The sequence below is a fragment of the Entelurus aequoreus genome, linkage group LG17 (assembly GCF_033978785.1).
Source record: "Entelurus aequoreus isolate RoL-2023_Sb linkage group LG17, RoL_Eaeq_v1.1, whole genome shotgun sequence".
Taxonomy (NCBI): domain Eukaryota; kingdom Metazoa; phylum Chordata; class Actinopteri; order Syngnathiformes; family Syngnathidae; genus Entelurus; species Entelurus aequoreus.
Genome location: NC_084747.1, coordinates 38,184,073 through 38,201,581, shown reverse-complemented (window position 1 = coordinate 38,201,581; position 17,509 = coordinate 38,184,073). Strand labels below are relative to the sequence as shown.

The following is a 17,509-nucleotide window of genomic DNA, read 5'->3' as shown; positions in this document are numbered from 1 at the left end:
AAGGTGAGCATCAGTTCCACATACAAAGCTAGTTTGGAAATGTTTGTCTCCATCACCACTCCTTTGTTGTCTACGCAGCTCCATTGTCATCAGGTCAGCTCCTCAACCACCACAATACCACTCAAGATCACCAAGCTGAGAGTCCGCTCCAGGGACGCGATGGTGCGGTCGGCCTGGAGCGAGTGGACAGGCTGGACTGACTCGACTTGTTCGACTAAACTCACTCACTGACATTGTCTTGTCTCTTTAAACTGTCCGAAAATCAGTGAAATGCTTACTTTCTAAGTATGAATGAACCCTGCCATTCTGACACATTCATCTCTATTTTATCTATTTGAAACCAACCATGAAAAACTTATTTATTTTTGTATCCTTGTTAATTTAATAAACATTGCTTTTCTTGGCCAGTCATTTGCATTTATGTAGGTTATTATACAAACATTATATGAGAGTACAAAACATAATCAGCCTACAGCTTCGAGTTAGACGTACTGTGCAGCCATTCACTCACTAGGTCTTTTGGTCTTAATGTACAAAACACACAACTTTTTATGTGTTGCTTCTATCACATAGTGACATGTCACAAAAAAATGTCGGCATCCACCCATAGTGCACAATATACAGTATTACTACAAACTAGGAAGAGCACATAATAAATGAAAATGTACTGTAGTTGATTTGAAAAACAACTTCTTACTTATTTTACAGTTCATTGCAGGTTTGAGCAAGTGAAAAATAAGCTTTGCAAATACAAGGACAAAGCAAAAATATCGCTATCCAGTGATGCCGTACAGATCAGGGTTGCCCAAACGTTTTGCCTCCTAAGGGCCAAAGTGAAAATGTGTCAATGGTCCGTGTGCCAAAGAGCGATTTTTACCATGCAGAGAAAAACAAGTATGTTAAAGAGGTTCATTTAGCCTACTAATGTGTATTTATAAATGGTTGATTTATATATATATAAGATAGCCGAAACTTGTCAGGTACAAAACTTTACCTTACTAGCCTATATAAATCAACCATTTATATAAACAGAGAGAAAAAAGTTCAGTATAAACCTGGGCCCCTGGAGAGGGGGTCCAGACTGAGGCCAAGGGGGAAAACCTTGTAGCCATAGCACACATAAGCATGTGTGTAAGAGGGAAATATCAAACATCAAAGAACACAAAGGACATTAAAGACATTAAAAGAGCAGAGCCAATGCAACCATCCATTTCTACACACAGCTACAAAAGTAAAAAAAAACAAAACAAACATATATACTGTGGTGGCCTCTGCGGTGTTGCACGCCATCGTCTGCTGGGGTGGGAGGAGCATGGCCAGATACAGGAGCAGACCCAACAAAGCAACCAAGAGAGCCGACTCCACCCTCAGCCGCCCACTAACTCTCGGCCAGTGTCCAGTCCACATGGATGAGCGAGGATGCGTCCAAGGAGACCGAGGCGTCCGATACCTACTCATTCAGCCAAGACACTGTGAAGTTGGTCTGTCCCAGCGCTCAGCGCCAGCTCCGCAGCCCTGTTTCTTCACCCGCATCTCCTCCAGTCTCTTCAAACGGACTCTGGTGTGGCAGAGACCCAGCATCTGGTCTCCATGGCTAAAAGGCTCCTGAGGAGGAAGATCCAGAAGTTCACAAAAAAGCAACGCAGAAGTCACGAAAGTGCCACCCCTTGTCACACAGTCCCAAAGCGTCCCGAACCAAAAGGCAAAAAAAAAAAACACATGAAAACTAGAGGGAAACATCAGGAACACAAAAGGATGATACAAGAGCACAGAGCTCCTGCTAACAGCAGCCACTAGAGCGGCGCCATCTTGGAAAAAAATATATTAGCCTTATACTTGCATATATAAATATAAGGTAGTAGAGATTGTCAGGCTCAATACATGGCAACTAGTTAATTTACAAATTTTACAGTAAAAAAAACAGAAGCTCACCAGAGTTTTACCGTATAATTAACAGTGTTTTTTTTACATCAAATTACTGTAAATGTTACGGCTCAGACCCCTGCCATCTGTGCGCACCTGGGGACACGCCCACGGCCGCGCAAATCCAGGGACGCGCCGCGCGCGTCTCCGCCCTGCAGCAGCTACCAGCTGCAATCACTCACCGGAGAGCTGCACACCTGGGACTGATGAGGGCGAGCCGCATAAAGCAGGGGTGTCAAACTCATTTTAGATCAGGGGCCATCTGGAGAAAAATCTACTCCCAAGTGGGCCGGACTGGTAAAATCACGGCACGATAACTTAAAAATAAAGACAACTTCAGATTGTTTTCTTTGTTTAAAAAAAAACAAGCACATTCTGAAATTGTACAAATCATAATGTTGTTGGGTTGTTGTTTTTTTTTACACTTACATGTTGCGGTTAGTAGTATTCTATCTTTATTTGTCGTTATTTATATTTTCTGTCAACTCATTGGTGTTAATTTTCAATCTATCAAGATAAAAAATAATATCAAAATCAAATTACAGGATGTTATTTATGTAGTTTGCTCATATTCCTCGACTGATGCACTAACATCATGTGGTTTATTTTGAACATATGTAGCATCATCTACAAAGATACAAATAATTGCTATTGTGACATCTAGTGGACACATTTAGAACAACAGTTTCTTTCATTTAAAAATTCCGGCTCATTTTTATACTTAGCAAACTCACCCCGCGGGCCGGATAAAACCTGTTCGCGGGCCTGATCCGGCCCCCGGGCCGTATGTTTGACACCACTGGCATAAAGGGACCAGTGAACCCAAGGATCGGCGCGGGAACTTAGTTTTCTCATGTGACCCGTAAGCGAAGCGTTAGCTCTCTCTCCTTGTTTTCCTCTCCGTGCCTTAACCCCCCTGTCTTCTTCCGTGTCCCCGCAGGACCCTCCGTCGCCTGGACAGTGAGCTGTGCGTCTCACTTTTCCCTGGATCTCCCCCCTGTGTTTTTGGACTGCCTTCCTTGTTCCTGACTCCTCGCTCGCCCCTGGACTTGACGCCCCTCTCAGCCCCACGGACCCCCGCTTGAATCCTGGATCACCTGCCTGCCCCCTGGACTTCCTCGTCTCTCGTTCAACACTTTGGTAACACACACTTCAGTTAAATTCTACACATAGTCTTACACCACACACAATCTTATTCTAGTTCACACTCCATTTCCTTAGTTTAGTTGTATTGTTTATTATTATTATTATTATATATATTATATTTATATATATATATAATAAAACATTGTTCATACTGCCCCCTGGTCTATGTTTGCCGTCACCTCCCTTAGTAAACACAACAGTAAGTTCCCGCCAAATTATATACAAGGATCTGACGGCACAGTTTTTCTTTAGCTCCGCCCCCAGTGACATTTTTTCTTCCTCCTTTCTTTTTGCCCCTCACACGATGGTTTTTTCTTTTCAATCCACCCTGGAAAAATTTTCTAGCCCACCTCAGCAAATTCATGGACTGTTTAGCAGTGCTGTAGGGATGGAAGAATTTTCTCGTCCCCTGGACACCCTCCTCCCACCCTTAAAGACTGTTCCTCAGTCAGCAGGAAGCATCTGGCATCCGCTTTCGGAGGGGGGTACTGGTGGCTGTGCTGGTGTGAGGGCGCAGCTGCAACCAGACAGACTTTCCTCTGCCAGACTTATTCCACCTATTTTTTGTTTTTCCCAGCCACAGCCACCAGCCCCCTGGCTAGCCCCTGAGCTAGCACCAGCCCCTCGGCTAGCCCCTGAGCTAGCACCAGCCCCCTGGCTAGCCCCTGAGCTAGCACCAGCCCCTCGGCTAGCCCCTGAGCTAGCACAAGCCCCTCGGCTAGCCCCAGCCCCTCGACTAGCCTCCGAGCTAGCCCCAGCCCCTCGACTAGCCTCCGTGCTAGCACCAGCCCTTCGACTAGCCTCCGAGCTAGCACCAGCCCTTCGACTAGCCTCCGAACTAGCACCAGCCCCTCGGCTAGCCTCCGAGCTAGCACCCGCCCCCGAGCTAGCACCAGTCCCCAAGTTAACCTCCGAGCTAGCACCAGTCCCCAGGATGACCCCCGGGTCTCCACCAGCTCCCAGGCTGGCCCTGACCTTCGCACCTCGGCCTGCAGCGCCGACCTCTGCACCTCGGCCTGCATCGCCGATGACGTCCGCTGCCGCCACGCCGGCGATGACGTCCACTGCCGCCACGCCGGCGATGACGTCCGCTGCCGCCACGCCGGCGATGACGTCCGCTGCCTCCACGCCGGCGATGACGTCCGCTGCTTCCACGCCGCCGATGACGTCCACTGCTTCCACGCCGCCGATGACGTCCGCTGCTTCCACGCCGCCGATGACGTCCGCTGCTTCCACGCCGACGTCTTCCTGTTCCACTTCACCTCAGACAACGAAGTGGCCTCCTCTTCGTGTCCAGCGGGCTGTACCATGGCGCCGGCCTCCTCTTCGTTTCCGGCGGGACGCACCACGGCGCCACTCGCGTCCGCCTCCCCGACGGCCAAGAAGTCGACCGTTCCTTGGTCGTCCACCTCGCCGGCCGCAGCGGCGGTCTACTCGCCACCGCCACCAGACTCGTCCCCGGTGGATTTGGGGACACTTGGGCCGGCGACCCACCACCAGTTCGCCCCTCCACCCTCCCTTGACGGTTGTTCCTGTTTTTTGGGGGGTTTTCAGCCCCACGGACCCCCGCTTGAATCCTGGATCACCTGCCTGCCCCCTGGACTTCCTCGTCTCTCGTTCAACACTTTGGTAACACACGCTTCAGTTAAATTCTACACATAGTCTTACACCACACACAATCTTATTCTAGTTCACACTCCATTTCCTTAGTTTAGTTGTATTGTTTATTATTATTATATATATTATATTTATATATATATATATATAGTGGCCGTGCCAGCAATCGGAGGGTTGCTGGTTACTGGGGTTCAATCCCCACCTTCTACCATTCTAGTCACGTCCGTTGTGTCCTTGGGGAAGACACTTCACCCTTGCTCCTGATGGGTGCTGGTTAGCGCCTTGCATGGCAGCTCCCGCCATCAGTGTGTGAATGTGTGTGTGAATGGGTGAATGTGGAAATACTGTCAAAGCGCTTTGAGTACCTTGAAGGTAGAAAAGCGCTATAAAAGTATAACCCATTTATCATTTATATAATAAAACATTGTTCATACTTCCCCCTGGTGTATGTTTGCCGTCACCTCCCTTAGTAAACACAACAGTAAATTTAAAAACGGTATCACTGTTGTTATGTCCTAAAAATTCGGGTACCAATCTCTGATTAGTGCCCGGCAGCAGGTGAGCATGCCGAACACTATTTAGAGGCAGGTGAAACCAGTCTGCACCCATGGCAACCAAAACACAAACGCAGGGGTGCTCAAAACAGGAACTGGGGGAGTCAAAAACTAAACAAAACTGCTAGTTTCTTTTTTTAAATTGAAAAACAGTAGCACTGTTATTTTTACGGTAACATTTTGATGACTGATCAGCCCGTTTTTGTTTTTTTTACAAACAACTCTACCGTTAGTTTTTTATAGTGCATTACTGTAAATTGAAAAACAGTACCACATTTATTTTTACAGCCAAATTCTGGTGACTGACCTGATATTTTTCCTTTTTTCACAGAACATTACTGTAAATGGAAAAATGGTGCCACTGATTATTTTAAGGTACATTTCTTGCAACTGGGCTGCCAGATTTTTACAGTAAAATCGCCTGACTTTCATACATTGTAGCCGTGTGAACATGCCATCAATGATTGAACAGCTTGAAAGAGGTCAGTATGAATATGTTAAATTAAGTAGCCACCCTTTGGCAGGCCAAACAAAATGACACGACGGGCCAAATTTGGCCCACGGCTCTAATTTAGGCATCCTTGATTTAGATATTTAGACCAACAACAGTCAAGGTCCCAACAGAATTATAGGACAAGATTACATTTCTGTATCCTCAGACGTGTTAAGTTTTAAGGCACTTAATATGTTGGAGTTACAGCCAGTACAGGTTTTGGGGTTAATGAATTGTTGTACTTAGAATAGAATAGAATGCCTTTTATTGTCACTAAACACAGGTACAATGAGATTAAAAGCAACTCTAGTATCAGTGCGACAGTCTATAAATATGCAAAACAGGAAGGAAAGAAAAGAAAAATAGTGCAGAAGTAGGTAAGGTGCACAGTCCAGTCCTGAGAACGAATGTTCTGAATGTGTTGTTTAAATATGAAATATTATACTATATACACATATACAGAAGCATTCAGACTGTGGGTGGAAAGTAAAAATTGCACACAGAGAGGTGCTAAACTACAAAATCAGTGCCTATGAGAGTCCACCGTGGTTATGGCATCATTCCAAAGAAAGGCTACATCTTCAGTGCAGCACCTGCTAAAGACTTAGAAGGAGACTTTGTGAGTCTACTTAACAATTTCAGACAAGTATTAAATTAAGTATTACAATTAAATAGAAGATTAGAAGTTTGATAGCCAAAATCTAGCCTCTCAGGAAGTGCTTTTTAAGAACATGCTTGTCATGATCCGTTGCCCTGGTTTGTTTCTTTGTTGCCATGCAATTGTCACCTGCCTCCGATTAAAAAATCTGCAGTTTATGCCATTCAACAAACTTAGACGCACATATAGCAAAAAACACACCTCAATATATTGTTTATTGTCCCACACAATGTTGTTTTTTAATGTTATGATGGAAAATATATGTGTGGAATCACTTGAGATAAAACAATTTTGATTATAATTGACTGAAAACAATTATTGCATTATGAAATATTACATCATCTAAAAAGTTATAGATTAAATATACAACATGGTTTAATTTCTTTACAAATGTTTTCTGTGATGAACACATCATTCCAAATCTGATTAATAGTAATGAATGATATGATAGTCTAAAACAGTGCTTCTAAATTATTTTCTGTTACGCTCCCCCGAGAAAGAGGAAATAGTTTGCCCCCCACACAGACACACTCTCCACTGTGACTATAAATAGGATAATTTGTCTATACAATTGTTATAAGTCCCCACGACCCCAAAAGGGACAAGCGGTAGAAAATGGATGGGAATTGTTATAAGTACACCTCTGCATAACATTGTACGTTTATTAACATTAAAGGAAGCAACACACCGGTCTTTCCTCGTCTCCCACTGTGGTTACAGTGAAGCCAACTACTTCATACGCTTCATCATATTCTGGTAAGGGAAAAAAAACATGTTCCCCGAGGTCACACAGGCCCCGCCTCCCTGGGGGGACCCACCCCACTATTTCAGAAGGACTGGTGTTAAGTAATTTGAAACAGTACAAAATTTATAATATCATTTTACACATTACATAAGTAATTAATTAATTACTATTTCAACGTGTTCCACTTACAGAGACTTAGAGACAATAGCCTACTCTCCTTTATCAAAAAAAGACTATACAGTAATATTACTATTTCAACGTGTTCCACTTACTTACTTATGTTCAAGTAATGAAATACAATACGTGTAACAGGTAGACAGATAAATATAAATCACTTTATTATAATTTTTTTTTTTTTACTGTATTTCATTGTTTCGACGCTTAGTTTATTAGTTGACATTTATGAGTCATCTTAAACAGTACAGCATCCATAATACACAATATATTCCTTTTTTATATTAAAAAAACAACTATAAATGTATATATTTTTGGAAAATATTTTTCAGTGTGTTTTATTGTTTTTGGACTAATTTATATAACTTAGAAAATCATATTTAAAAGAGGGATTTTCGTTGGTTAAAACACTATTCGAAATCAGACAAATATAATTATAATAAAGATAACTATATGTCTGTCTATATATATATATATATATATATATATAAAAGTATTTAGTCAGCCACCCATTGACAATCAATGGGTGGCTGAATAAATACTTTTTTGCCCCACTGTATATATATATATATATATGTATATATATATATATATATATATACTGTATATATTAGTGGTGTCGGAAAAAATCGATTCGAATTCGAATTGCGATTCTCACGTTGTACTATTCAGAATCGATTCTCATTTTTAAAAAATCGATTTTTTTATTAAACAATTTTTGTTTTTTTATTAATCAATCCAACAAAACAATACACAGCAATACCATAACAATGCAATCTAATTCCAAAACCAAACCCGACCCAGCAACACTCAGAACAGCAATAAACAGAGCAATTGAGAGGTGACACAAATACGACACAGAACAAACCAAAAGTAGTGAAACAAAAATGTATATTATCAACAACAGTATCAATATTAGTTACAATTTCAACATAGCAGTGATTAAAAATCCCTCATTGACATTATCATTAGACATTTATTAAAAAAAAAAAGAACAATAGTGTCACAGTGGCTTACACTTGCATCGCATCTCATAAGCTTGACAACACACTGTGTCCAATATTTTCACAAAGATAAAATAATTCATATTTTTGGTTCATTTAATAGTTAAAACAAATTTACATTATTGCAGTCAGTTGATAAAACATTGTCCTTTACAATTATAAAAGCTTTTTACAAAAATCTACTACTCTGCTTGCATGTCAGCAGACTGGGGTGGATCCTGCTGAAATCCTATGTATTGAATGAATAGAGAATCGTTTAAACGTAATCGTTTTTTCTTTCCATGATGGCAGGTGAGGCGGGGCCTCACCTGCCATCATGGAAAGAAAAAAAATGTAAAAAGAAAAAAAAAAATTTAATTGTTATATGTATTCAGTGATTATACCATAAAGTTATTTTCCATTTAACTTCACCAGTTTTAGATTATTTTTATTCAAAATCGCTGAATTTTCACATTTGCCGTTCAAATACTGAGAAGAGACGGTGCGGTGATCAGCAGCCAGTTGAGGCACGTCACTGCTTTGTGCCTCAACATGGATTGCGGACTCGGCTAACTGCTGGCCTACTGTGCAGTGAGACCATATTGCTATATGAATTATATTATTCATTTCCATAGTTTAGTTAGCTGAGGTATATAATGTGCAGTGTATTTTGTCAACAACTGTATGTGTGTTAAGTATTTCTTGTGCTGAGCGATCATAAAACTGCTGCGAAGACGCACTGTGGGAGGCTCGCAGTAATCCCGCCTTCTTGTGCCGGTTAATGCACCCCCGCCGCAGAACCCCCCGACGGTGGCGCCACACCGACCAAAGCCCACACCCAAACCCTCCACGTGCAAGACCGAATCCACCCAAAAAAAGTCACTTAACAAGAAGCCAAAAAGTGCAAAAACAACAATGCTTGCGCCGGAGGAGCCGCGAACGACCGCAGGGACACAACATTAGGTACACCTGCAGACTGCATATTTCATTCATTCACAACTCCTCCAACACAAACACCACTGTTCCCGCACTTATAAGTAAAGGTAAGACCTCTGCCCTGACTCCTACAGGCCAATAGGGGTTGTGGAGTGATTATTATTATCATCTACTGATGATAGTCATACGTGAATGAGCTCAGCTCCTGTTCTCATCCATATGTAAAGTGAGAAACACAGCTGATGCTCCAGAAGGAAGTAACCCCAAAGATAGCAAATGGTAAAAAGAGTGCACAATTAACTTTATAAATAACCAGGACCTTCATGATGCATTTCAGGCTAACTAGCTAACTAAGTAGCATCATTGTTCTAGAGCGGGAATGTAACTTTCTGTCAAACACAGACCTGGTGTAAAGTGGAGCTAATACATTTTACTACAAGCAGTGATGAATATCTACTTTCTTGATAAAGTTTCTTATGTCCATTTTGCATCCGTTCATGTTCGTGTTCTGCAGTGCTGTGTGCGAATGTGCTTCATACACCTGCAGGACCGCAAGCAAGGTCGCAGAGAAAATGCGGACTGGATTTTGAATGATGTGGGCATTTTCTATATGAACAAGTCCAAGGACCGCAAGCAAGGTCGCAGAGAAAATGCGGACTGGATTTTGAGTGATGTGGGCATTTGCTATATGAACAAGTGGAATGGATTGGATACCGACGCACTAAAGGGGCTCTCTACTTTACGCTATGAAGTGAGGGGAAACTGAGTGAATAATGACAGGTTATATGATTATTTATTTAAACTCATATTCGGGCCACTTTATAATGAATATGTCGGCCTGTATTTGTAAAAAAATGCTTGAGCCCCCTAAAATAGGCCTAACAACGCTACTGAAGGGCATACTTACTCAACAGCCATACATGTCACACTAAGGGTGGCAGTATGAACAATGCCAACACTGTCATAAACATGTGCCATATAGTGAAACCACACTAAACAACAATGACAAACATATTTTGGGAGAATATTTGCACTGCAACACAACCTAAACACTACAGAAAAAATTCACAAAATTCCCTGCAGCACCAACTCTTCCGGGACGCGACAATATAAACAAACGCCATTGGTGGATCTACACCTAACATCCACTGTAATGATACCACGTACAATAGTGTATCTAGTCGATACTACTATGATTACATCCATATTTTTTAAGATCACAAAATCTAGCTTTCGTTTTTTTTTAAATTTATATTATGTTTATAAACTCAGGAAATATATCTGGACAGAAGAACTTTGAATATGACCAATGTATGATCCTGTAACTACTTGGTATCGGATTGATACCCACATTTGTGGTATCATCCAAAACTAATGTAAAGTATCAAACAACAGAAGAATAAGTGACTATTACATTTTAACAGAAGTGTAGATAGAACATGTTGAAACAGAAAATAACCAGATATTAACAGTAAATGAACAAGTTGAGTTGAGTTGAGTTTGAGTTTATTTCGAACATGCAAGCATACAACATGATACATCACAATTTCCAGTTTCTCTTTTCAACATGTTCGAAAAGGAGTAGGAAGAAGCAGAGCTTATTTAATCCTACCCCTTTTCTTTACATAACAGTTGCTAAAACTTTTTGTTCACTTCCTGTTCACAATTTATTCACAATAAACTCCATAGGTAATCACAATAAAAATAAATAAATAAATAATAGTAAGAATTTAATAATAATAATTGGTGAAATAAGTCATATTTCATATGATGAGATAAGTAAGATTACTTTAAGAATGAATGAATGGATGGATGAAATAAATTGAGAATGTTTACCATGGTTCTTCTTCTTTGTACTTTGTAAACACTTTAAGTTTGAAGAGTTTCTTGAAGTGGATCATATTAGTACATTGTTTGATTGCTTTGCTTAATCCATTCCATAATTGAATTCCACATACTGATATACTGAAGGTCTTAAGTGTTGTACGTGCGTACAAATGTTTTAAATTACATTTTTCTCTAAGATTATATTTCTCCTCTTTTGTTGAGAAGAATTGTTGTATATTCTTGGGTAGCAAGTTATAGTTTGCTTTGTGCATAATTTTAGCTGTTTGCAAATTCACTATGTCATGGAATTTCAGTATCTTTGATTCAATAAATAAAGGATTTGTATGTTCTCTATATCCAACATTATGTATTATTCTAACTGATCTTTTTTGTAACACCGTTAATGAATGAAGTGTACTTTTGTAATTATTTCCCCATATTTCTACACAGTAACTCAGATATGGTAACACTAGTGAGCAGTAGAGAATATGCAGTGATTTTTTGTCTAGAACATGTTTTGCTTTATTCATTATTGACGTGTTTCTTGCTACTTTATGTTGTATATTTTTTACGTGAGATTTCCAGTTCAATTTATCATCAATCATTATACCTAGTAATTTGGTTTCATTTACTCTTTCAATTTCTATTCCGTCTACAAGTAGATTAATAATTAATTTACTACCACTTGTCCTTAATAATTTTGACAAAATAATACAATGATAAATGACACAATATGTTAGCAGCTAAATTAGGGGCCTTTGTTTGCTTACTTACTACTAAAAGACAAGCTGTCTTGTATGTTCACTATTTTATTTAAGGACAAAATTGACAAAATAATACAAAATAATATAATAAATATTTTCTCAAAGGTGATATTTACATATATATATATATATATGTATGTGATATGACATATAGTATATATGCACCTTTGGGAAAATATTTAACATGAAAAAAGATCATACCAGCACCTTGATGATCATTTTGTTCCCACGCCGTTGAGGTTAAAATCAATTCTAGAAAAACAGAGAGCAAGAAAAAAAAAGTTGTAATTCTGACATAATTGTGACACAGTTGTGTTGCTGTTACCTGGCCCTCCGTCTGGGGCACACTCGGCGCCACACGACCTTCCACACGGCCCCACGCAGTGCGGGACTCCCCCAGATGTACAAGGCCGGGGTGACGAGGGCGTTGAGGCGCGCCAAGATGGCGAACAGGTTGGTGGCCTCGTTCCTGAACCGGAGTCCGTGAGTCCTGCTGAGCTGCCTGACGATGATGTTGACGAAGGAGGGGCACCAGAGGGCCAGGAAGCAGATGACCACGAAGACGATGATTCGCAGCGACTCCTTCTTGTTGTCCCTCTCGGCGCTGGGGGGCTCTCTGGCCAGGTGGTTCCTGGCGATGACGTACAGCTTGACGGTCATCAGCACCTTGATGAGCACGATGATCTGCAGCGTCATCACGCCAAAGGCGTTGATCTGGGCCGCCTTGGAGATGGGCACCATGTTCTGGACGGTGAGGATGGAGTAGGTGTAGATCCAGCAGAAGGCGCACACGCCGAGAACCAGCGACCTGCTGATGTAGCGGTTGTAGAAGAAGGGGTGACACACCGCCAGGTAGCGGTCGAACTGGGCGAAGAGGAAGGTCAGCACGTTGACGCCCAGGAAGGACGGCAGGATGTAGAAGGTCCCGTTCCTGGACGGGTAGCCCTCCTGGACGTCGAAGAGGCCCAGGTAGTACACCGAGAAGCCGGTGAGGGTGTCGCTAATGCTGGTGTTAAGCATGAAGATGAAGCGGTTCTGGACGCGCAGGCAGCGGCTGAAGGAGATGCCCGCCACCACCGAGCCGGCCACCGACACCGCGCTGGTGGCGAACACGATGTGGAAGATGAAGATGAGAAAGTCGCCCGGAGTGACGAAATTAACCGACAGAGGGACGGTGCCGTTCAGGAGCATCCTGACACCCCCCCTCCCCCACGATACATGACCGCCTCGTGCTCCTTTTTAAAGCCGACATTACAACCGCCAGAGGATTTGGAGCAAACAAGACATGTTTTGGGGGCGAAGACAACTGAGGCTTTGTCAACACGTCCCAATAGGAACAAACAGTTTGTCTCCAGTGTCACAATACACAATCTATCAGTGACGCGCGGTGAACTATACACCAGGTGATAGGCATAGATACTTTTGGAAAATTAACACCAAGTCGACTGATGAACATTATCACATAATAAAGGTAGAATACTAGGCACCGCAACATGTAAGTGTAAAAAAAAACCAACAACATTATGATTTGTACATTTTCAGAATGTGCTTGTTCTATTTTTAAACCAGGGGTGTCAAACATACGGCCCGCAAACAGTTTTATCCGGCTCGCGGGATGAGTTTGCTAAGTATAAAAATGAGCAAACATTTTTGAATGAAATAAACTGCTGTTCTAAATGTGCCAACTAGATGTCGCAATATAAATTATTTGTATCTTTGTAGATTATGCTACATGTGCAAAAAAAAAAAAAAAAAACACGTTAGTGAACCAGTCGAGGAAAATGAGCAAACTACATAAACAACATCCTGTAATTTGATTTTGATATTGTTTTTTTATCTTTATAGATTGAAATTTAACACCAATGAGTTGACTGATGAACATTATCACATAATTTATTCAGACAAATAGAGGTAGAATACTATTAACCGCAACATGTAAGTGTAAAAAAAACAAAAAAACAACATTATGATTTGTACATTTTCAGAATGTGCTTGTTCTATTTTTAAACAAAGAAAACAATCTGAAGTTGTCTTTATTTTTAAGTTATCGTGCCGTGATTTCACCAGCCCACTTGGGAGTAGATTTTTCTTCATTTGGCCCCTTATCTAAAATGAGTTTGATAACCCTGCTCTACACACTTGGATCTAAACCAGGAGTCTCAAATGTTTGGCTCATGGGTCATTTGCCAAACTCAGCCCTCATTTCAAAAAGTATTTCATAAAGTTGTTATTAAATACTTTTTGGTCCCATTTGCTTTTAACAAAATAAATCAAGTATTGTGAGTGTAGCTTACCTTTCTGTATTTGTATCTGATGCAGCAATAGCTATCCTCCATGAAAACGTACTTTGTATGATCACATTTATTTTGTTTTAAAGTCCAGTTTAGAGAAGTATTTAATCTTGGATACAGTATATAATCCTCCATATTGACAGACACATTCATTTAATTCAATTTCAATTTCCGGATCAAGCCCGCAAACAGGTTTTATCCGGCCCGCGGGATGAGTTTGCCAAGTATAAGAATGAGCCGAAAGATGAAATAAACTGCTGTTCTAAATATGTCCACTAGATGTCGCAATAGCGATTCTTTGTATCTTTGTAGATTATGCTACATATGTAAAAACAAATAAACCACATATTAGTGCACTAGTCGATGAAAATGAGCAAACTACATAAATAACATCCTGTAATTTGGTTTTGATATTATTTTTTTATTTTGATAGATTGAAAATTAACACCAATGAGTTGACTGATGAACATTATCACATAATTTATTCAGACAAATAAAGGTAGAATACTATTAACCACAACATGTAAGTGTAAAAAAACAACAACAACATTATGATTTGTACATTTTCAGAATGTGCTTGTTTTATTTCTAAACCAGGGGTCTCAAACGTACAGTTCAGGCCCGCGTACAGGTTTAATCCGGCGCGTGGGATGATTTTGCCAAGTATAAAAATGAGCCAAAATTTTTGAATGAAAGAAACTGCTGTTCTGTAGATTATGTAGAAATGTAAAAAAACCAAAAAAAACCCCACATGTGAACCAGTCAAGGAAAATGAGCAAACTACATAAATAACATCCTGTAATTTGATTCTGATATAAAAAAAATTATCTTGATAGATTGAAAATTAACACCAATGAGTTGACTGATGAACATTATCACATAATTTATTCAGACAAATAAAGTTAGAATACTATTAACCGCAACATTTGTACAACAAACAAGACATGTTTTTGGGCAAAGACAACTGAGGCCTTGTCACCACGTCCCAATAGGAACAACCAGTTTGTCTCCAGTGTTACAATATTATCAGCATATGATCAGAGACACTTCAGTTGGCTAAAGCGTTAATTCCTCCAAGCTATAGCTAACAGACTGAACAACAACACTTTTTTATGGGCTGTTATTAACAAGCCATGTCAGTGTGAACAGTGCGACTCCAAATTTTCATATCCCACCCAGGCCTCTTTCATTTGTGGAAATAAATTGTATTTATATGCGATGCGTTAATGTGAACGCTCCCACGCTCCGGTCACATTCATCCAACCAGAACGTTATCAAAAAGCGATAAGCGTCCTAATTATTCGGCAACACAGACAGTGAAAACAGATGAAAACAATATGTTTCAGGAACTCACGTAAAGAGTTCCACCACTCCTGTCTCCAGCTGCGCGCCCACAGACATGCTCTTCATGCAGACATCAAAGCAAAATATCCTGTATAACTGCCAGAGCCAATTTTTAGTTGTCCTCTTCCTTTTAATCTTCAATGCGCAATAATTAGGTTTCAGAAAATGTCAACTTTGATTGCACAAAATCCTTGAAATTGCCACAAATGCACCAGTACTGAGAGTTGAGGGTATGTTTACTTCTGTAAACACTGCAGTGCGTGCGACGTCATTAATTAAAGTACCAATGATTGTCACACACACAATAGGTGTGGTGAAATTTGTCCTCTGCATTTGACCCATCCCCTTGATCACCCCCTGGGAGGTGAGGGGAGCAGTGGGCAGCAGCGTAGCCGCGCCCGGGAATCATTTTTGGTGATTTAACCCCCAATTCCAACCCTTGATGCTGAGTGCCAAGCAGGGATGTAATGGGTCCCATTTTTGACGCAAACCTGACCGCATATAGGTCAGGTTGCATTCACATTAGAAATCCCATTTTTTTTGTAATCTGAACAGCCACATAGAAAGATCAAAATTGGTTATAAAAAATCAATTGGACATTCGACTCTGCTGTGTGAATGTAGCCATAGACTAACTTTAAGATTATTATTAAATGGACTGCGTGGGTTCCCTCCGGGTACTCCGGCTTCCTCCCACCTCCAAAGACATGCACCTGGGGATAGGTTGATTGGCGACACTAAATTGGCCCTAGTGTGTGAATGTGAGTGTGAATGTTGTCTGTCTATCTGTGTTGGCCCTGCGATGAGGTGGCAACTTGTCCAGGGTGTACCCCGCTTACCGCCCGAATGCAGCTGAGATAGGTTCCAGTACCCCCCTCTAACCCCGAAAGGGATAAGCGGTAGGAAATGGATGGATGGATGGGTTTCAAGACATAGTTTGGACTCCCCTGCTATACAAAACCCAAAACCAGTGAAGTTGGCACGTTGTGTAAATCGTAAATAAAAACAGAATACAATTATTTACAAATCCTTTTTCAACTTATATTCAATTGAATAGACTGCAAAGACAATATTTAATGTTGGAAGTGAGAAACTTTATTTATTTTTGCAAATAATCATTAACCTAGAATTTAATGGCAGCAGCACATTGCAAAAAAGTTGGCACAGAGGCATTTTTACCACTGTGTTACATGGCCTTTCCTTTTAACAACACTCAGTAAACGTTTGGGAACTGAGGAGACCAATTTTTGAAGCTTTTCAGGTGGAATTATTTCCCATTATTGCTTGACGTACAGCCTAAGTTGTGGTATTTTACGCTTCTTAATGCGCCACACATTTTCAATTGGAGACAGGTCTGGACTACAGGCAGGCCTGTCTAGTACCTGCACTATTTTACTACGAAGCCACGCTGTTGTAATACGTGCAGAATGTGGCTTGGCATTGTCTTGCTAAAATAAGCAGGAGCGTCCATGAAAAAGACGTTGCTTGGATGGCAACATATATTGCTCCAAAACCTGTATGTACCTTTCAGCATTAATGGTGCCTTCACAGATGTGTAAGTTACCCATGCCTTGGGCACTAATACACCCCCATACCATCACAGATGCTGGCTTTTGAACTTTGCGCCTATAACACGACGTCCACAGTTTTCAAAAACAATTTGAAATGTGGACTCTTCAGACCACAGAACACTTTTCCACTTTGCATCAGTCCATCATAGATGAGCTCGGGCCCAGCGAAGCCAGCTGTGTTTCTGGGTGTTGTTGATAAATGGCTTTCGCTTTGCATAGTAGAGTTTTAACTTGCACTTACAGATGTAGCGACCAACTGTAGTTACATCTGTCTTTACACACTGATGTCGCTTTTTGATGCGCCTGAGGGATCGAAGGTTACGGGCATTGCCGTTTACGTGCAGTGATTTCTCCAGATTCTCTGAACCTTCTGATGATAATATGGACCGTAGATGGTGAAATCCCTAAATTCCTTGCAATAGCTCGTTGAGAAAAGTTGTTCTTAAACTGTACGTCAATTTGCTCACGCATTTGTTCACAAAGT

The 17,509-nt window shown here is 40.9% G+C and overlaps 1 protein-coding gene across 2 annotated transcripts; it reads right to left on the bottom strand.

Annotated features, from left to right (window-relative positions):
• Positions 1-380: 380 nt before the first annotated feature.
• On the bottom strand, positions 381-13,217 carry LOC133632011 (C5a anaphylatoxin chemotactic receptor 1-like). Of its 2 annotated transcripts, none has more exons than XM_062024238.1 (3): positions 12,146-13,217; positions 12,022-12,072; positions 381-1,605 (listed from the first exon to the last, which is right to left on the bottom strand). In XM_062024238.1, the coding sequence occupies exons 1-2, from the start codon at positions 13,009-13,011 to the stop codon at positions 12,036-12,038; spliced, it is 903 nt and encodes a 300-aa protein (XP_061880222.1). In that variant the 5' UTR covers positions 13,012-13,217; the 3' UTR covers positions 381-1,605; positions 12,022-12,035. The 2 variants fall into 2 exon arrangements, with proteins under 2 accessions (XP_061880222.1, XP_061880221.1); XM_062024237.1 differs by having other exon boundaries at positions 12,028-12,072.
• Positions 13,218-17,509: the final 4,292 nt, after the last annotated feature.